Source organism: Amblyomma maculatum, chromosome 1 (assembly GCF_055883805.1).
Source record: "Amblyomma maculatum isolate TAMU_Amacu chromosome 1, ASM5588380v1, whole genome shotgun sequence".
In the NCBI taxonomy this organism is placed as follows: domain Eukaryota; kingdom Metazoa; phylum Arthropoda; class Arachnida; order Ixodida; family Ixodidae; genus Amblyomma; species Amblyomma maculatum.
The window spans coordinates 434,362,543-434,383,917 of NC_139344.1; the positions used below are offsets into that span (position 1 = coordinate 434,362,543).

Below are 21,375 nucleotides of genomic sequence, written 5' to 3' on the forward strand. Positions count from 1 at the left end.
ATGTATTATTTAGCCGAAGCCACCACTGACAACGACGCTTGCACAGAAAAGGCGCACAGCGAATATTGTGTCCCCCGCAGCGAAAAGTTGTCGAAGGCGACTTTCTCTTCAGGACAAGCCTGTCTATACATTTGAACGTTTGCGTAAAAGGCTCTTGATGTAACAAAGCCTCAAAACTACTCGCGCGCAGTGAGTAGAAAATAGTCAGGTCGAAATCTTCCACGATGGAGCACTGCACAGAAAATGCATGTCAGATAGAATACGCATGTTGCACAGCACATGTTTCCGAGATTTCAAGCCGCATGCTGCAGACATTGAAACGCATCACAGCGACCGTTTTAACAGAACGTTGTCTTGTAAGTAGTTCATAATCATATTGATGACCAGCGCAAAAGGAACAAATGGCCAAGGGAAGGGAACACGACAGGGTGCTGTCTAACTTTGTGGCTCTTGCTTCGGATATTTAAAGGCAACTAGATCACGTAGCAGTAGTTTTCTCAAGTTTGCGCTAACTAACCTGTCAAGCTAGCTGGCGTTGCTAGGGGCAGCTGTCGCTGGTGACATTGTTTCCTCCTTACAGAGTAACCCGCAGGAAAGATGTGCTGGAGCAGCACGAAGACCACGCTGCTTATTACCTCCGTTGTATGCATCGTAAGTAGACAAAAGGTCTTGCGCCTGTATAAGTTTCACATAGGAGAGTTTAGACTGTTTCTATCAAATTTTTACACCGTTAAGCTTCGTGCTCTCCTTCGCGAACTTTGAGAGATAATAAAAGAGGTTTTGTTCTTGTATAGTTAAGTGCCTTTCCTTCTGGAACCCGAGCAGCTCGCCTTGAATGCAGCAGTGTAGAAACAAGCATGTGCACGGACACAATGCTTGCCTATCGTGCGGGATCAGTGCAGATCACTTTAAAAAGATTTAGCACAGCCGGGATGTACTATCGTGGCGCATTCACAAGAACCGGCAGGCAAACAAGTACACGTCTCCGACATAAAATGTATCTATTAAGCGCGGCTTGAGAGACTGAACATTTGGACACCGAAACACCGAAGAGGATAGACTCGGTAAACTTTCCTGAAACTCTTAAGTTTTGGGTTAGTCAACACAAAATTAACCCATCATCAGAGTAAAAAAAATATGGGGACACAAGCTCCAGTAGGGCAAGTCTGCCTGCTAATTTGTCATCAATTATGTATTTATACCAGCGCAACACAAAAAGGAGACAAAGACACACAGTGTCTTAGTTTTATCTGTTGCTGTGTTTCACTGGCATAAGTACTTAAGCCCCGCCTTTAAGGGTATGATGCGATAACGTAGGCTACAGGCCATGGTGCAATATAAAGGCCCGCTTTAGCCAAGCCACTTGAACGTGCCTGCGAGGCCTAAGGGTAATGTGAATGCAAGGGTCCTAGCAGGCTGATTCTGATATCACCCCCCCATATTAAAAGAGGGGCCCGAATTGGCAGCTCGATCCTGCCAGACGTAATTTCAGGCAACCCTACGGCCACTCAGTGCTCAGCCATGTCAGCTGCCAGCTACCGCATGCCAGCGCCTTGCTCGTGATTTTTCGCTCACAACGCCAAGGATTGAGTTTTGGAACAGGACCATAAATGCTATTGCGTTAAGAACGAGCAAAAGTGCTGCTGGTGTAAGCACAGGAGGAAAAAGGATAAAGCTGATACAGAACTCGATATCTATCGGAGTCTCTTAGAACATAGACAAACGATTGCTTATATGAAACAAAAAGCATTTTAGGACTAAAACTTTATAAAGTGCTGAGAAACGTAATGTCGCTGCCTCAATATGCTAGGAATACAGTAAAATATACCACTTGAACGAACGTCATTTAAACGAAGCATTCAGTTTTATGAACTTTCTTAAATCCGCCACTGAAACTCCATTGAAATATCTGAAAATGCCTTTTATTTTGACGAAATTCAGTGTATTGCTACGAACATTTTCAGCGGCGTCAACTTGTGTCTCCTTGGCCATATACTGAGCGCCTCAACAAGCACAAACCGCACTTTTAGATGCATATTTCTACCTTGAGAACCTCGTTCCATCACCGCGTGACGAACAGTGGGCGTCACTTGCCTTTAAACTGTATTGGCTATACAACAAGCTCGTAGCCAGCCGAATCCACAGCAGGTGTGTGCATGCTTGATTGGCTCCACAGCCATATGTGCTCATTTTGGTTCAGCGAGCTTTAACTTTAGCAAGTTTTCCTAATGCTCCTTGAAGCTCGTTCAAGCTAAGTTTCCTGCAGCTTCTGCAACTGCAGCTTCTAAGAACCTGCAGCTTCTTGAAAAATATGCAGATTAGAGGTGCTGAAGAGGTAGTGTTAAGCTGATAGAATACTACTAGCATAGTATTAAATTTAACAGCACGTATTCAGCAAATCTTTTTTTTTTTAATAAAGTATCTCAAGATACGCTAATCAGTGTTTGGAAACGAATAACCGCTTTTTAAATCTCAATCTTAACGGTGACTGAATTTCTTATATAAGTAGAGATCCTATACCAGGCCACCGAGCACTGCCACGTAGGTATTTGAGGGTCCATTTGAGAATTCTTCCTATCGACTCCGCGGAAAGCGAAGTGTGGCTGCGACAACAAAATAAAAAGCGATGACCGGAGCTCTTGCGCAGATTACGCTGCGCAGACATGCCTTAAAGGCGTATATAAGCATCTCAAAAGAAAAAAATTTTTTTTTAAATATGTCCGGGACACTTTGAAAAGAATAAATAGTAGAGAAGTTAATCCATCCGCTGGCGGAATTCTTCTCCGGATTTCGCAATATAGACCCTTATAACTTTTGGCGAAATGAACCTCTTAGCCTTTTTTGAAGAAGGCTGTCGGGTTCGAACCGGTACTCAGGTACAATTGCCGAGCGCCTTGCCACTGAGCCATCGTGGCGGGTGCATTCACTCGTTATGACCATGTTTCAGTCCAACCTTCCTTGTTTTTGCCGTCGCTCTGATTGGCTATGCTGTTTCTTAAGGTTACAACCGCGTGGTCTCGTGCTGGTAATTGAAATACAAGTCCGTATAGCGGTTCCAACACGCCTGTCTCCCCCACGAGTCTTTCAGCAACAAAGAGAGAGAGAGAGAGAGAGAGAGAGAGAGAGAGAGAGAGAGAGAGAGAGAGAGATCAAGCCTATGACTGACTATGACAAAAAGAAACAAAAAGCAAAAAAAAAAAAAACAGAGGTGCGGATTCCAACCGATGTAGTTCGAATCCGGGCATTAGGGTTCAGTAGCCGAGCATTTCAACCAATAGCCACCGCGGCATGTGCTTTCGGGATTTATATTGAGGTTTAAGCAGCGTTGAACGCTTGCCATTTAACTCGACGGCTCCCAGTTGGCGCCACAGCAAGGTTAAATCCGCGGCCTCAGCGATCAAGCGTGCCGTTGTACCGAAGCGGTTAAATCCCTGCCGTTTGACGCGGCGGCTCCTAGATGGCGCCCTATATACAGTTGAAATACAGTCACTCGATAATTTTCTCAGCACCGCGATTCTTTTCCCCGTGGCGCTGCGCCATCGATTGGTCTGTATGGGTCACGTGGTGCGCCGCGGCCCGCTTTCGCCATCAAGCTTCCTAAGTCACAGCGTGGATGCCTTTCAACGCAATGCGCGTGCGGAGATTGCTTTATTTCGCATCTTGGGTTTGTTGCTAGGGTTTTCTTTTCTTGCAATAAGTATAAGCGGAAGAATGCCGGGCTACAGCATCTTCGGCTGCAGCAGCTATGTGAGTCCAGGAAGATTTTTTAATTCTAGACTAGTTCGTTTAGCGAAAATGCGTGCGCGTGATTTGTGCGTGATCTCGCAAATAGCGGACATGTGAGGAGGCAGATTAAGAATGAAAACGATTGATGGTGATAGGCAACAAATAAAAGTTATGAACATCGATATAGTTAATGACTAATACTAATGGCTAATAATGATGATTAACAATGACTTGTAATGACCAGTATGTAAAAATACCACTTGTAGTGACCGCAACTGATTGTAAATGAGTAAAATGCTTAGCGATGAGTGCAAAATGACTACAATGACTAAGAATGACTCATAGTGACGGCTAATCACTACAAAACGACCAGTATATCAAACGATGACTTGTAATGGCTACAGCGGATTGGTAATGAGCAAAAATGCTTAGCTATGAGTGGTAATGACTACACTGAGTAGGTAGGCTCATCATGACTACGAAACACCAAATATGTCAACCGACGACTTGAAATGACTGGAACTGATTGGAAATGAGTAAAATGACTATGCATGACTCATCATGACTGCTCTTATGACTACGAAAAGACCAATATGACAATTGATGAGTTGTAATGACAGCAACTGTGAAAATTATTAAAAATGCTTAACTATGAGTGGTAATGGCTACAATGGCTAGGAATTACTTATTATCACTACGAAAGGACTAAAACGTCAAACGACGACTTGAATGTCCGCAACTGACTAGAAACGTAAAACTTAGCGATGAGTGATAATGATTAAAATTACTAAGCATGACTTATCATGACTACGAAGGGACCAATATGTCAAACGACGACTTCGATGGTCGCAATGACTGGAAACGAGTAACATTTAGCTGTGAGTGATAATAATTATAATGACTAGGCATGATTCGTCATGACTACGAAACTACCAATACGTCAACGACGACTTTCATGGTCGCAACTGACTGGAAATGGGTAACAATGCTTAGCGATCAGTGATAATGATTAATGATAATGACTTTGATTGCGTCAACAAAGATGTTTAACAAGCAAGCACGAGTGAGCTTGCGTCAATGTGTGTCCGCGCATGTGCGGCGACCTGCAGTTAGTTGGCATCTGCATCGCCATCGAGAATCACTTAATGTGATCGTTTACGGTGGTAATCGACGAAGGTAAGAGAGTGCGAGTGATCACAAGACCACGTAAATCATAACAGAAGAAAGGTGCCGGATTAATCGATAGAGCTTTTTGGCAGGACTGGAATGATCCGCATGCAGACCGCCACTAAGCCTTCCATATAAGCTTACCGTTCACAGTTCACAAATTATACTGTTTCTAAAATAGCAGCGGTGCCCTTCAAGGTAATGTACAGGCAAATGCCCATGCTGCTTTCAGAATGTTCTCTGTGTTTGGCTTTAACATAGCCACGCCTGAGGCGTGCCTCGAGCATTTGGAAGCTTCATGGCCGCGCCGGTCATAGTTGCCAGCGCGCGATGGGACCTTCGCGGTACTCTGAAAATTATCGAGTGACTCTAAGTTGAAACTGCCGCGCACCAGCCCATAGCCACTGAAAACCTCTCTCTCTCTTTTTTTTTTTTTTTTTTTTACTGGCTGGTAAAACAAATCGTAAGGATATCATTGACCGCTTAATGGAGTGTCTTGTGGAAATTTTATTCTGGTAAGTATAATGTGAAACAAACGGCGCTTGCAACGAGTTAAAAAATGTAAGATGAATAAAAGCCCGTAATTTCTCAATATAATTGGTTTAGCACAGACAACCCCCTTCCAAGTTTTATTCAGTACAGGCCTCCGAACCTATCACGTCATGATCGAAGGGCAAAAAATCGTATCGGCTCTTGCACTCATAGGCTGAATTCTTCCAAGCCTTTCAACGTAATGGGCTGTTGAAGGATAATGTAGCAGGCCCTGTTGTCTTTAGTGGTGCTACATTTTTTTTCGCAGATGGAGCCCCATGCCATCCGGTTTCAGCCCGCCTTAACTCTGCACATAGATATAAGTAGGGAAGCCTTTATGGAAATAAATTATGCGTAGGGCACGTAGGCTTGAAAAGGGGAGTAACGCATCCGATCGAGATTCAGATGAAGATGTGTCTATTCACCGTTATCCACAAAATGGAGAGGTGTAGATTCTGCAGTGGACGTTCTCTGTCATTCACGGCTGCGAAGCAGGTTTAAGTCGTCAGTGGCGTCTTATTGTGGTTCGCCCAGCATAAATCAGTGTCGCAGATGTGCGACGTAATAATAAAGGTTCTGGCTTATTCGTTTTGTATGTCCACACGCTTTTTTCTTGGGTTTAATAGCCAATTTTATTTGCTACTGCTGTTCAAGTGTTGTACTTAATTGAACACATAGCATCGTTCGAGTTGTTGCCGAGTGGTGCTTTAGCGGCCACTTGGCAATAACGATGTTCCATTGCGACGTATATGAGCCATAAAAATGTTCCGATTTTGCTGCTGGACATAGTGCCGAGCCTTCGTTGGTGGCCACGGAGCTAATAAACTGCACAAACTTTGGAAGCCGGACAAGTCAGTGAGCATCTCGCACAATGGCAGAATTGCGCAGAAAAAGGCGAGCGGATGCTTTCGATTATTGCAGTGCATGAACGGATTCAACCTGTCGTCCAGAGCACTGGGCTTCCGGGAAAAGCTGCGCGAGGACAAGACGGCCGCCTACATCCCGGATGTCAACGACATCTCTAAATGGGGTGAGCCATTCTTGCTAGAAATATATCCGCAGTAGGAACGAAAAAGAGCCTGAGCTTCATCCTTTAAGGGTACGACGAGACAGAATATGAGTTAATCACTAATCCATTAACTGTGCGTCTCTGTCGTCACAGATTCGTTAGCACCAATCGTAAGCTACTACTTTAAGCGAAGATCAAGATTTAGATATAAAGCCCGCAAAGCCGTACTACCCTACATGCTGACATAGGGGTAGCTCAGCTTACTCGGGATACATGGATCTCGGCTAGTAAATGGTCTGTGTCTCTACGGCAGTACGGCAGTGACAAATATTTGAGGGGTAAAGATTATTTTCATCTTCACGATCCTGGAGGCTTCAGGGATGAGGTAGGTTCTCCGCACAATTTGCGAATAATAAGTTTTTTTTTTTCATGCCTTTTCCTGGTTGTCATTACAATATTGTCCTTGATTTTCTTGCAGTAAACGGGCGCGAGAACTCCGATAAAATCATCATGGGCCTGGCAGGAGTGAGCTTGGTCTTTGACGTCGTCCTTCTGGGCGGGGCAGTGCGGGTACGTATTCTCGTGCGCAGCTACAGAGAAACAATTCAAGCCCGTTTCAAGCTTGTAGTTCAAGTGACTGGCCTGCGTGATGTTGGATTATTGGTCCAGAAAGAAATGTCTGCTACTGAAATAGGGCTCTGCCACTTGTTCAGGGATTAATGATTCTTTTAGCGCGAATTTATTTGAATAAATTCAGTAAGCGCTTTACCTACCCAGTGCAGCGCGTTACTCCGGGAATATATACCCGAAAGCGATGTTAAAAAAAAAAGGACTGGTGCGTTTATAAAATACTGCGTTTATACTCTGATTCCAATCCACTTCTCTCTTTATTCTTGTATTGATCGTCTTAAGCGAGGTCACATCTTGCGTTGCACATTAACCATTGCCTCTAGGCCAGGGTCGAAAGGGGCCTGGTCCCTATTTGTATTGACGCAATCAAAAATAGCAAAAAGAGAGAGATAAAGAGATGAATAGCAGAATGAAATTACATGGTGAGGCGCACCAATGGAGGCAGCAGGGCACGAAATATGTCATCATAAAAAACTTGATCTTCATTGCCTCGGGAGCGCACCAGGGATAACGTTAATTGCGCCGAATCCAGTGTCCTTCCCCATCGAATGCACCTCAGTGCAGGCCAATCACAAGACGTCACTTGAAAAAAGTCACTTTCCGCTGTTTTTATCCTGTATGACGCACGTCGACCTCGTAACTTTGATATACGACACACATCCGACGTTTACGTACAGTTGCGAGTAAAAACATTAGCAAAACGACGACACCGCAGAGGGGAAAACCGCAGCACGTGGCTGGCGCGGCTCTGTTCTTCACGAACACGCCTGACACTTTTGCTATCGGTGTATTTACAATCGCAGCGCCGAATTTTGTTATGCGCCTCTCCGGAAACACGCCACGAGAGTTAATCTTGGTTACTCGCGACTGCACGTGCACTATGAGACGTAAATAGGATATGCGTACGATATACAAGCTACCTGTGATACGTCGTTCTCGGCTACAAGGACTATGGAGTCCAGAGATAGTTCGTCATGCAGCCATTGCTGCAAGCGTGTGTGATTTGTGTCACATTTCAGGGAACAAGAAATTTACAATCGATCCTTGTCAAAATTAATTATGCAGCTTTCGAAATCCCTCTCATTCGGGGAAAGGGCAGCAATGCACAAAAACTTACCCCCCCCCCCCCCCCCCCCCCCCGTCATACGCTCGTCTGTGACAGTAGCGGTCAGCGACTACTTACGTTGTTTGTATAGCGGTCGGTCATGAAGTCGCTTCCCTCCGCGGAGGCTTGATGGTTAACGCCGACTAGTGAGCCGGTGTACCCGAGTTCGATCCCGGCAGCGAAGGCTACGTTTCGATGGAGGCGATATGCAATGCACCCATGTAGGTACTGTTTGATGCCAATGCACGTTGAAGAACCCCATGTGGTGGAAATTAGCCGCTGCCCATCACCATGACATCCCTCGTAGCATGAGTAGTTTGGTACGCTAAACTGCGTAAATTGAAACCAGACTAATACACGGCAAGCCTCTACTTATTACTAAGATAAAATATTTAGTCTAAAGAATAGTTATAAAATACGACCTGTGTTTTTACATTGTCTGAACCCTTCGAAGTTTCTCGCTCGTTCTTCTTGCAATCGACAGGGCTATATTTACCCCCGAATTCATTGTTCGCGACTCTTTACTGCTATAGAAGGACATCGCATGAAGACTGGTCCTGTATAGCAATGCTGTTACAAATATTTCTAATAGAAGTTATCCATCGCGCCCTCTGGGGCACCTTGATAATGAATATCATTGCGTGGCCAGAATTTAATACAAAGGATGAAAGAGACATCTGGATAAAAATCACGAGAATAATTATATTGCCGTTGTCCAGTAATTGCCTCGAAGAGAATTGGTTTCGTGAAAAAAGGAAAAAGGGGGAGAGAGATCGCTCACAGGGAAGGCAGGTCGCCCTAGGATATGTAAAATTCTTTCCACGTATCTGAGCATTTGAACGCGAGACACTGACTGTACTAACCAAGCACCCCTTTAATATATATTGTATGCACAGCGCGAACCACTATATTTATTACAGTGTGAATGGAAAGTTGAGAAATGTATTCGCTCGCTGTGTCACAATGAAATGCCATAAAATAACACGACCATATGACAAGCCGCGGTAGCGTAAAGATAGAACGTCCGCCTCGCCTGCAAGAGTACCGTGGTTCGAATTCCGGTGTCAAGCAGTTCCTAACCAGATTAAAAAAAAAAAAATATCACGTGGCGATGGATTTGCATAAGCAGGTTTGGGGTGCGATCTCTCCGGTGAACACCTCTGGAAAACGCACAACCCTCGACAGAACAGCATTTTGCTACCCTGGTGTAGCAATTGGCCACAACCTCCTATGAATACTCCAACAAACCACTGGCCGCAACGGCTGCACAGCAACTGACCACGCCCGTGGTCAGACCTCCAACGCAGCGAAGGTGCTAAGAATCTCTGGCTCCGGACAGGTCGTCATTGAAAACTTACCCTGGTAAGGTTTAATGATAGAACCCTAGCTAGTGAGGCTAGTCTAGCAGTACTGTTTTAGGAATTAGAGGGTATGGAATGGGATGTAATAGGGCTTAGTTCGGTTAGGAGGCCGAACGAGGCATATACTGTACTGAAGGATGGGCATGTATTGTGCTATTAAGGTTTACCGGAGAGACGAGAACTAGGGCTATTGTCCTTGTCAATAAGGATGTAGCTGGTATTATAGAGGAATTTTATAGCATTAATGAGAGGGGGCGGGCATCGCAATTAAGCTTAATAAGCGGTATAAACTGAAGGTTGTACAGGCCTACGCGCCTACATGTAGTCATGATGACCAGACAGTCAGCGGAATGTGGAAAGTAAAAACTGCTATACTGATGGATGATTTCAATTCCAAGGTAGGTAGAAAGCAAGCTGGAGACATGGACTGGGAAACTATGGCATTGGATTATGAAACAGCAGAGGGGAGTTACTAGTTTAGTTTGCCGAACGCAATAACTTACGAATCAGGAGGACCTTCTTTAGCAAACAGAAGAACCGGAAGTGGGCATTGAAAAGCCGTAACGGGGAGACTAAAAATGAAATTGATTTCATACTGAGCTCTAACACCTGCATTATGCAGGATGTAGAGGGGATCGCAATTGTGCCATGCAGTGACTGCAGGAGGCTAAAGTCTCAAATTTGTCTAGAGCTGAATAGGGAGCGAAACAGATTAGTAACAAAGATGTCCATCAACGAATTAGCGATGAGGGGAAGGGTAGAAGAATTCATGATCTCGCTACAGAATAGATATTACGCTTTAACCGAGAGTAACGACCTAGAAGCAGCGGTGGCGTAGCGATAGAACATCCGCCTCGCATGCAAGAGGACCGGGGTTCAAATCCCGGTGCCGCGCAATTCTCCACCGGATGAAAAAAAAAAAAAAATCCGCGTGTCGACGGAATTGCATAAACAGGTTTGGGGTGCGACCTGATGCCGGTGAACACCTCCGGCAACGCACTCCCTCACCAGAACAGGAGTTGGCCACCCTGGTGCAGTAACTGGCCACAACCTCCTATGATAAGCTCCATAAAACCCCGGGCCTCAGTCACCAGCGGCTGCGAAACAACTGACCACGGCGGCGGTCAGACATGTGACGCAGCAGGGGGTGCTAAGAAAGCCTGGCTCCGCTGGACAGGCCGCCATTGGAAACTGACCCTGGCAACGTTTAATGCTAGAACCTTAGCCAGTGAAGCTAGTTTAGCAGTGCTGTTAGAGGAACTAGAGGGCATGGAATGGGATGTCATAGGGCTTAGTGAGGTTAGGAGGCTGAATGAGGCATATACTGTACTGAAGGATGGGCATGTACTGTGTTATCGAGGTTTACCAGAGAGGCGACAACTAGGAGTAGGTTTCCTTGTCAATAAGTATATAGCGGGTACTATAGATGAATTCTATAGTATTAATGAGAGGGTTGCAGGCATCGTAATTAGGCTGAATAAGCGGTATAAACTGAAGGTTGTAGAGGCCTATGCACCTACATGTAGTTATGATGACCAGGCAGTTGAAAGCTTCTATGAAGATGTAGAATCGGCAATGCGAAAAGTAACGACGCAGTATACTGTACTAATGGGCGACTTCGATGCCAAGGTAGGGAAAAAACAGGCAGGAGACAAGGCAGTAGGTGACTATGGCATTGGTTCCAGGAATAGCAGGGGGGAGTTACTAGTTGAGTTTGCAGAGCGCAATAACTTACGAATCATGAATACCTTCTTCAGCAAACGGAAGAACCGGAAATGGACATGGAAAAGTCCTAACGGAGAGACTAAAAATGAAATCGACTTCATAATGTGTTCAACCCCCGCCATTGTGCAGGATGTAGAGGTAATCAGGAAAGTGCGATGCAGTGACCACAGGATGGTGAGGTTCCGAATTAGCCTAAATCTGAAGAAGGAACGCAACAGATTGGTAAGAAAGAAACCCATCAACGAATTAGCGGTGAGTGGGAGGGCAGAGGAGTTCAGGATCTCGCTACAGAATAGGTATTCCGCTCTAACTGAGGATGGCGACATTACCCTAGAGGCAAGGAACAATAATTTCAGAGATGTCATTACTGAGTGCGCGGTAGAAGTAGGCGGTAGGATAGTTAGAGAGGATACCGGTAAGCTGTCTAAGGAGACGAAAGATTTGATTAAGAAACGCCAGAGCATGAAAGCTTCCAATCCAACAGACCAGACCGAATTGGCCGAGATATCAAAGCTAATCAATAAGCGCAAGGTGGCCGATATAAGAAAGTATAACATGGAGAAATTTGAGCATGCTGTAAAGAACGGGGGCAGCCTTAAAGCGGTAAAGAAGAAATTGGGCATAGGCAAAAACCAGATGTATGCGATAAGGGACAAGGCGGGCAACGTCATCACTAATATGGACAAGATAGTCAAAGTAGCCGAGGAGTTCTATACAGATCTCTACAGTAGCCAAAGTAGTCAGGACCGTAATGAGATTGGCGGTAGGAAAAAACAGTCAGACGTTCCACCAGTGACGAAGGACGAGGTCAAGAAAGCACTAGAAACTATGAAAAGGGGAAAATCAGCTGGAGAAAATCAGATAACTACAGATTTGCTGAAGGACGGGGGGGATATCGTGCTAGAAAAACTGGCCACCCTGTATACGCAGTGCCTGGTGTCATCGACGGTACCGGAACCATGGAAGAACTCAAACATTATCCTCATTCACAGGAAAGGGGACTCTAAGGACCTTAAAAATTACAGACCAATCAGCTTACTGTCTGTTACGTATAAGGTATTTACTAAGGTAATCGCTAATAGAATCAGGACAACCTTAGACTGCAATCAAGCAAAGGATCAAGCAGGGTTTCGGAAACGGTACTCTACTATCGATCATATCCATACCATCAATCAGGTGATAGAAAAATGCTCGGAGTATAACCAGCCCTTATACATAGCATTCATTGATTACGAAAAAGCATTTGACTCAGTGAAAACCTCGGCGGTGATGCAGGCATTGCGAAATCAGGGGGTAGACGAGCCGTACGTGAAAGTGCTGGAAGATATATATAGTGGCTGCATAGCAACCATAGTTCTGCATAAAGAAAGTAACAAAATTCCCATAAAGAAAGGTGTTAGGCAAGGAGACACAATCTCCCCAGTACTATTCACAGCTTGTTTAGAGGAAGTATTCAGAGACTTGGAATGGGAGCAGTTAGGGATAAGGGTAGATAGAGAATATCTCAGTAATCTGCGATTTGCTGATGACATTGCCTTGCTAAGCAACTCGGGAGATGAACTACAAATAATGATTGATGACCTAGACAGAAAAAGTAGAAAGGTAGGCTTGAAAATCAATATGCAGAAGACTAAGGTAATGTTCAACAGCCTCGGGAAGGAACAGCAGTTTACATTAGGTAGCGAAATACTGGAAGTAGGAGGCGAATATGTCTACTTAGGACAGGTAGTAACCGCAGATCCGGACCATGAAAAGGAAATAACAAGAAGGATAAGATTGGGATGGAGCGCATTTGGCAAGCACTCGCAGATTATGACTAGCAGCTTACCGGTATCGCTCAAGAGGAAAGTATACAACAGTTGCATCTTTCCTGTACTCACCTATGGCGCTGAAACGTGGAGGCTAACCAAGAGAGCTCTACTTAAGTTGAGAACAACCCAGAGGGCTATGGAACGAGAAATGGTAGGGGTAACATTAAGAGATAGAAAGCGTGCAGAGTGGGTCAGAGAAGTAACTCAAGTTACCAACATTCTAGTGGAAATTAAGAACAAGAAATGGACATGGGCAGGACATGTAGTGCGAAGAGAGGATAACCGATGGTCGCTGAGGGTAACAAACTGGATTCCAAGGGAAGGAAAGCGTAGCAGGGGGCGGCAGAAAGTTAGTTGGGCGGATGAGATTAAGAAGTTCGCAGGGGTCAAGTGGATGCAGCTAGCACAGAACCAGGTTAAGTGGAGAAATATGGGAGAGGCCTTCGCCCTGCAGTGGGTATAATCAGGCTGATGATGATGATGATGAACGACCTTAGCCTAGAAGCATTTAACAATCATTTCAGAGATGTCATTAGTTAGGGCGCGGTAGAAGTAGATGGTAGAATATTTAGATCGGATACCGGTAAACTGTGTGAGACAAAATATTTGATTAAGAAACGCCAATGTATGAAAGCCTCGAACTCTACATACAAGATAGAACTGACAGAGATATCGAAGCTAATCAAGAAGCGCAAAGTGGTCGACATAAGGAAGTATGACGTAAAGAAAATTGCGCATGGACATGAAATCGGGCATAGGGTCAGATGTATGCTCTACGGGACAAGGCGGGCAATGTCATCACGAATATGGACAAGATAGTCAAAGCAGCCGAGGAGTTCAATACTGATCTATACGGTAGCGGTAGTAGTCAGGACAGTAATGAGATGGGCAGTAGTTAAAAGTAGTCAGACGTTCCGCCAGTGACAAAGGACGAGGCTATAAAAGCTATAGAAACTATGAAAAGGGGGAAAGCAGCAGGGGAGAATAAGGTAACTACAGATTTGTTGAAAGACGAGAGAAATATCTTGCTACAAAACTGGCTATCCTGTATACGTAATGCCTGGTATCGTCGGCGGTAAAGGAATCATGGAAGAATGCTAACATTATTTTAATTCATAAGAAAGGGGATGCTAAGGACTTGAAAATTTAGACCAATCAGCTTAATGTCTGTTACGTTTAAGGTGCTTATCAATATAATCTCTAACAGAATGAGGAGAACTTTCAACTTCAATCAAGGGAAAGATAAAGCTGTTAATGGTACCGCACTATCGATCATATCCATATCATCAACCACGTGATAGAAAAATGCTCGGAATATAACCAGCTCTTATACATAGGATTAATTGATTACGAAAAAGCATTTGACTCGGTAGAAACCTCGGCAGTCATGCAGGCATTCCGAAATCAGGGTGTTCACGAGCCGTACGCGAAAGTGCTGGAAGATATTATATATATAGTGGCTGCACAGCAACCATAGTTCTGCATAAAGAAAGTAACAAAATTCCCATAAAGGAAGGAGTTCGGCCAGGAGACACAATCTCCCCAGTAATATTCACAGCTTGCTTAGAGGAAGTATTCAGAGACTTGGAATGAGAGCATTTAGGATAAAGGTAGAGGGAGAATACCTCAGTAATCTGCGATTTGCTGATGACATTGCCTTGCTAAGTAACTCAGGGGATAAACTCCAAAAAATGATTGATGACCTAGGCGGGCATAGCAGAAAGGTAGGCTTGGAAATCAATGTACAGAAGACTAAGGTAATGTTCAACAGACTCGGGATGGAGCAGCACTTTACGTGGGGTAGCGAAGCACTGAAAGTATAGGCGAATATGTCTACTTAGGACAGGTAGTAACCTCAGGATCGGATAATGAAAGGGAAATAACAAGGAGAATAAGATTGCGATGGAGCGCATTTGGCAAGTACTCTCAGATTATGATTAGCAGCTTACCGGTATCGCTCAAGAGGAAAGTATACGACAGTTGCATCTTACCTGTACTCACCTATTGGGTTGAAACGTGGTGGCTAACCAAGAGGGTTCTACTTAAGAGTACAACAGCGCAGAGGGCTATGGAACGAAGAATGGCAGGTGTAACACTAAGAGATAGCAAGCGTGCTGAGTGGGTCAGAAAATATTTCGAGTTAATGATATTCTTGGGGAAATCAAGAAGAAGAAATGGGCATGGGCAGGGCATGTAGTGCGGAGATAGGATAACCGACGGCCGCTTAGGGTAACAATTTAATTCCGAGGGAAGGAAGGTGTACCAGGGGACGACAAAGTTAAATGGACCGATGATGTCAAGCTCGCAGGGGTCAAGGGGACGCAGCTAGCATATGACTAGGTTAATCGGAGGAATAAGGAAGAGGCCTTTGCCCTGCAGTGGGTATAATCCGGCTGAAGATGAGGATATGCCATCACCATATTACCTTACCATATACCATATACCACATACCAGCAGCTTCGCAATGATATTTCACGTCTTCTTGCTCCACATTCAATGCACTGTCTCACTAAATGCCACGTTCTCCGTAAAGTGCAAACTGATGTCTTCCCTACCTTGGCGCGTCTCTTTTTTCTGCCCCACCCGCCTAGATCACTCTTGTATCAATTAGCTGTCCCTCAATTTATGCTAAACTTGAACGCTGCTTTTCGCTTTGTCCTCAACCATTCCTTTTATGACCCTCCCTTCCCCCATGCCTTGTAGTGCCTGGCTGGAGTCCTCACGAGAGCACCAATACGGCTTCGTCCGAAAAGCCTCCGACTTCCTTTGGGCTTAATTTTTCAGCGAAAAACGTTTAGTACTACTACAACATTGCTAATTTCCATGCTTAATGAAAGCAAGTGTACAAAAGTAATCCACCACAACGGGCTAGTATCGTTAAAAATGGTAGGGATTTAATGTAGTTAGCCGAGTAGGATGTGGGAAAGCTTTTGCGCAGATGTGGAAGCTGCTGGCGACTACAATGTGCAATGGACAGCGCGAGTGTGTGTTGCAGTCCGCACGAGTGGCGATCGGTTCCGGCGATAGCTACATTTCATGCTCACTTCGTGCCAGGAGGTTCTGGGTTCGAATCCGCTCCGACGAGTTTTTTTAGGTATGAAAGCCTTACAAGCGGACATAGAGACTTTACACGATTTTGCTAGACTTTGAATCTCCGTGTTAGGGCTTTCGCACTAGAAAGCATGTTGCGGTAAAGAGTTGCCCGCAAGTAAAGAAATTATGAGTAAGCGTATGAAGCGTAAGCGTTTAACACACACACAGGGAAGATGTTTTTCACTTTCTCGCTTTTATTATTTTTATTTTTTTACAGCAATGTTTAACATCAGCAAACGTGCGTTTCGTTGTGAGCGATCGACATCACTGAACGCATTTTTCTTTCTCAATTATTTAAATGAATTACGTGATCAATTACACATCCAAAATTTCCTTTATTAGCATTATTAGGTATAGGATTTTCATTCTGAGCATTGTGCCACCTTTGAACCTACTTTTTTCAATTTTTTCACTTCTTCGAAGCATGCATTTCACCTATTCCATTAACTCTTCATCGCCTATCACACACTAGTGAAGCATCAATCACTAGAACTACAAACTAGAAATTACCATCATACGATTCTTTTTCCGCAGTTACCGATTATTTCCGACACGCGGTGCAGACTACCACGCCGACGGATTTTGAGTGAACGAGCGGTATAAACTATTGCATAACAAGCAAGAAATTGGATGATAACAAAAACAATCGGTTATGAGTAATCCAATGACGCCGAGATTCTTGCACTCTGTAGGTCGACACCATAACCCACGTGTGAGGTAAGGACGAAGAAGGGCTTGAAGCAGAGAAGCGGGAAACATGCGTCGTAGTGAAGGACTCCCTAATCCGACAGCTTGAAGGCTGCTACCGGTACTTATATATTAGCCCGGGTCTGGTGCAAATTACGCCGACTAAAATGTTTTTACAACTGCGCAGGAAAACGGGTTGCTGATCCAAATTTCAGGGATATGGGGATCCTTGGACTGCGCCGTTGACGCCGTCATCGGCTTTCTCTCGGCCAACTACACCATGCCGAGCCTCGTGAGTAGTGTATTTGGCTTTAGTTTCGAGATAATTGTGGTAATTAGGCTAAGGCGAAGAGAAAGGCACCGAGAGGTTGCATACGCGGAATGGTACAGCGTTACTTCTGTGTCTTTCTTTGCGTTCTGTGCCTTGTTTTTTTTTAGCTATCCTTGAAGCCTTAATTAATCTGCTGTAACCATATGTCGCCTCTCAGTCATATTGTCCTTTGACTTCTTTTTTTACACAGTCATTTGTTTAATTCTTTGGGAAAGTATATACCCTAGCAAAATACGGCGTTGACTGATGAGCACATTATCAGCAATCCAACACAGCCAATTGTACGACTGGGGGTGAAACTGTCAGAAATGCTTCGACGCGACGCGGCATGGCAAGGACAAGATGTAGAAAACACACCACAGAGCCTAGTGCTCTCTTCACTGTATTTTATGTTTTTTTTTTGTCGTTAGTGAGCGCGAGGCATATATTCGTTGACGCGCATATATTCGTGGTGTGTTTTTTACGTCTTGCTCTTGTCTGCCTCGCCGAAGCATTTTTTGAAATATGGATCAACTGGCCTACAAAACAACCCTTCTAAGTTAGAAATGCCGCAGTAAGGTTGCCTATTCAATTTCACTTGTTCGTCTTTTTGAATGGAAGGATTCCTACGGGGAGCACTGACGCAGTTCATTGAAGCTAGCTCATTGCTTGTTGTTATCGAGTGCGAAGGAGGAACGTTTGCGTACGCATGTGTTGATGTTCACCCCCCCCCCCCCCCCTCACAAAAAGAAAAAGAAAAAAAAAGAAAAGAAAAAGTGAAAAAGAGTACATTTTCGTTCGCGCTAGTCACCGAGCGCGTAGTAGCCCCGTCCTGCACCTAGGAACGTAATTTTAAGGCTACGCAAGAAATTAAGGGGCCAAGCTTGCACCTGATACCTTTCTTGTGAGTTGAACCGCAAAACACAATTGTGTTCATTTGTGCGTCCCATGTGCGCGACATTCACATGTATTATTAACAACTTGACCGCATTCTCTCATAGTTGGCTAAGTTAACAGCTATTCGAATATTGACCAGACAGGCGCTATCATCTGCGGTTTTTGTCCTGTCGTATTGGTTTTGGCTTCCTAAAAAAAGCTAAATGTTAATTTTGTAACCCTGACGTTGACTAACATTGAGGTTAGCTGTTCAATACTCCCTTTGTGCTACCTACATCGTAAAGACTACCTTGGACGATAATTATCGATACGATTTTAGCTCAAGTAAAAATGCGAGGAGAGAGTTAAGATATTTATATTGAAGCAACTTGTAGAGTCGAAACCTAGAAAGCAATTGAGTAATGTTACTTTTTGAATGGTGCTCATTGTCTACAGTGAAAAGCGACCAGCGTGATAGTTAAAGATTAGAGAAAAGCCGAAAACAACTAGTGCCGTTGCCTTGACCCTCAGTCAACGATTTGGCACCTTATAGTTGCAGAGGCGGCTGTTGGCGAAAATAAATTAAACCGATGCGACTATGCGAAAGCCACCAGCTCGAGGGCTGTCGTGAGAAGCAGGACAGCTTTGAGACTGGTCTCTTTATTCATTCGCTTTCCTCGCCGAAGAGGCTGTCTCTGAAAACAACAGTGTGCACTTGGTGCAATGATGTTAACGGACGCGATGTGATCGGTGTCACTATAGGTTTCCCCACAACAAACTCAAAGGCCGTTACGCTGAGTCGTTACCACAGAGAGCTTAACAAGGTTGGTGCTTGACCCTCTTTCCATGCTGCCATCGTAACTATTGTATACTGGGCGATTTTGTCACGTGAATTGTGAGGAAAAGGAAGAAGCTCATCATCTTCCTGTTAACGCATCGGGTTAGGGTTGAGACGCACGCCTTGTAAATAAACCTTAATAGCGTGGTGGCAGGTGCTTGGACGATCACTGCTGACCCTTCTCTACCTCGTTGTAGTCGACCGCTCGCTGGATTCCCCCCTTTCACCGTAACAACGCTCCAAGACGGCGACTCACTGCAGCCAGGCACAGCGGCACCCGTTTGTCTGCACTACCGTGAGCCGCGGACCTTTTCTGCCAAGGTTGGCGAAGACGGGGATGAGTAACTCACCATTTACTACCGGGTGAGCAAGTATAATCGCTGGGATGCAACAGTCAAGCTGGCCAAAGTTGTTTTCTTCTTGGTTGCCACAGCACCGACATGATTTACGAACCATGAAGCGTCCTTAACGAGCTGGGACTGCTTTGAAGAAGAGATCCGCAATTTTTTCTGGGATACCGCGACAAAACGGAAATGCACTGAGCAGACTTTACTCCAGCGAGCGCAAGTGCCTGGTGAAACGTGCACAACGTACACTGAAAAGGTTCTGAAAGCTCAAACTCTGCAAAGCGGTGAATCCCGGTATTTCTAAAGAAGACAAAGTTGGTCGCCTCTTAAAGGACATCTCGGAGTACGTGTACAACTTTATCACTAAAGATGACTGGGATTCTTCCATGGCCGCCATCAAGCACTGTCTCACGTTCGAAGCTCTAAAGCTGCGTCGCATAACCCCGAAGTTCGGCCGTTTGCTTAATGTGACCGCTGTTGCAAGCGTTGTTTCCCATAAGCCTTCTAATTTACTCGCATGATTTGACAAATTGTCCTTGATGAACAGTGAAATCCTCTGTAACAGCCGCTTTCTGCTGGAACCTCCGATCCAGAGCTCCTCTTCTTAAGGTACCACCGCTCACACTCATCCGTCCGTGAACCCCGGAACGACTCCTTCGGCCCTGCTCTACTCAGTCGCTCCTACTACAGCGCGCCAATTCCTCCGCAGCGACACCAGCGGCTAGACTTTGATGATTGCTTCAATCCTGTCTCCGAGGGCTATTATCCTGACCGTGCTCGTGAGTCGTGAACCACCAGCATGTTACCGCTGTGGTATGCCCGGCCACATATCCCGATTGTGCCGCCAATGGTCGAATCGTCGAGCCCAGAAGTCCTTGACCCCACCTTTCAACCCCCTTCGGGCCTCAAACCGCTACACACCACTAAGAAACTACTCTCCAGCTTCTGCTCGCCGCTCCCGACGTTCGCCCTCTCCTCGCCGTTCCTCGCCGCCCCCGGCATAGTAGCGTGTGCGGCCGATTTAGGTGCAGTCGCCTGGTCCACGACCGGTCTCGAGGGAAAGCGCGCTTCTCTTCTGCTAAAGAACCGCCTGGAAGTGTTATTGGACATGTTTGTGTTATGGCCTTAGTGGAATACTGGTGCTACAGTGTCCGTGATGAGCTTAGATTTTAAGAATCCCTTCGGCCATAAAATTACATTTGGTTGGGATAGAACTATCATATTTCGTGGCGTAGGGGGCGAATTGTTGGTTCCTCTTGGTATTCGTGAAGCAAATGTAGCGATCGCTGGCCACGTGTTTAGAAGCGAATTTACGGTGCTCCCTCGCTCTACGTACGACATTATTCTAGGTGTTGCCATTATACAAGTGTGGCGAAACTCTAGACTTTATCAGTGGTGGGATATCAATAAGCCTTAGCCTTCGTCTTTGAAGATACCGTCGTTTGGGCGATGTCAGCCATCTTCGTTGTAGTTGCGTCCTCGGGAGCGGTTTCCAATGGCTTCGACGCTTTGACGGAATCCGCTTCCCTTGACGGCGTGAAAAAGAGTTGGCTGATGTCCCGCAGAGTTTTTCGATGGCACGAGGACCATTCTACGCTTTGAACTGTCAATAATTCCAACACACGTGCCATATCGCCGCGTTGTCTGAAACTCGCCGACTTTGAAGAACGCCTTTTTGCGCCAATTGCCCCGTTCAGTGAAGGCGTTGCTAGTCCAACTAGACGTCCCGGTCTGACCGATTCTAAGTTCCTGTCCATAATAAAGAAATCGCTAACGACCGTCGGATATTGATGGAAGTTCTTTTGAAAAATGTGGGCGTGTTCGATTTCGCTCGAGATCAGCTGCCACCGATTCTACCTTCTCGCACCCAGCACATGATCGACACCGCGGGAATGCACACCCGATTAGACAGACGCCATACCGTGTCTCCCCTTCAAAATGCAAGATAATTGACGTATAGGTTGGCGATATGCTGCAACAAGGAACTATGCAGGAATTATCGAACCCGTGGGCAGCCCCTGTGACGTTCGTGAAAAAAAAAAAAGGCACATGGCGATTTCGCCGCCTCAGCACTGTCACAAAAAAGGATTGAAAAAATTGAAATTGAAAAAAATTTTATTTCCAGTAATATACAGGAAATGGGCCTCGGGCGAAAAGCT

At 45.2% G+C, this 21,375-nt stretch overlaps 1 protein-coding gene across 1 annotated transcript; it reads left to right on the forward strand.

Moving 5' to 3' along the window:
* Positions 1-597: 597 nt before the first annotated feature.
* On the forward strand, positions 598-20,006 carry LOC146209433 (uncharacterized). Its single transcript, XM_084580332.1, has 5 exons — positions 598-651; positions 6,346-6,454; positions 6,912-7,003; positions 17,033-17,141; positions 19,810-20,006. The coding sequence occupies exons 1-5, from the start codon at positions 598-600 to the stop codon at positions 20,004-20,006; spliced, it is 561 nt and encodes a 186-aa protein (XP_084436458.1).
* The last annotated feature ends 1,369 nt before the right edge of the window (positions 20,007-21,375 follow it).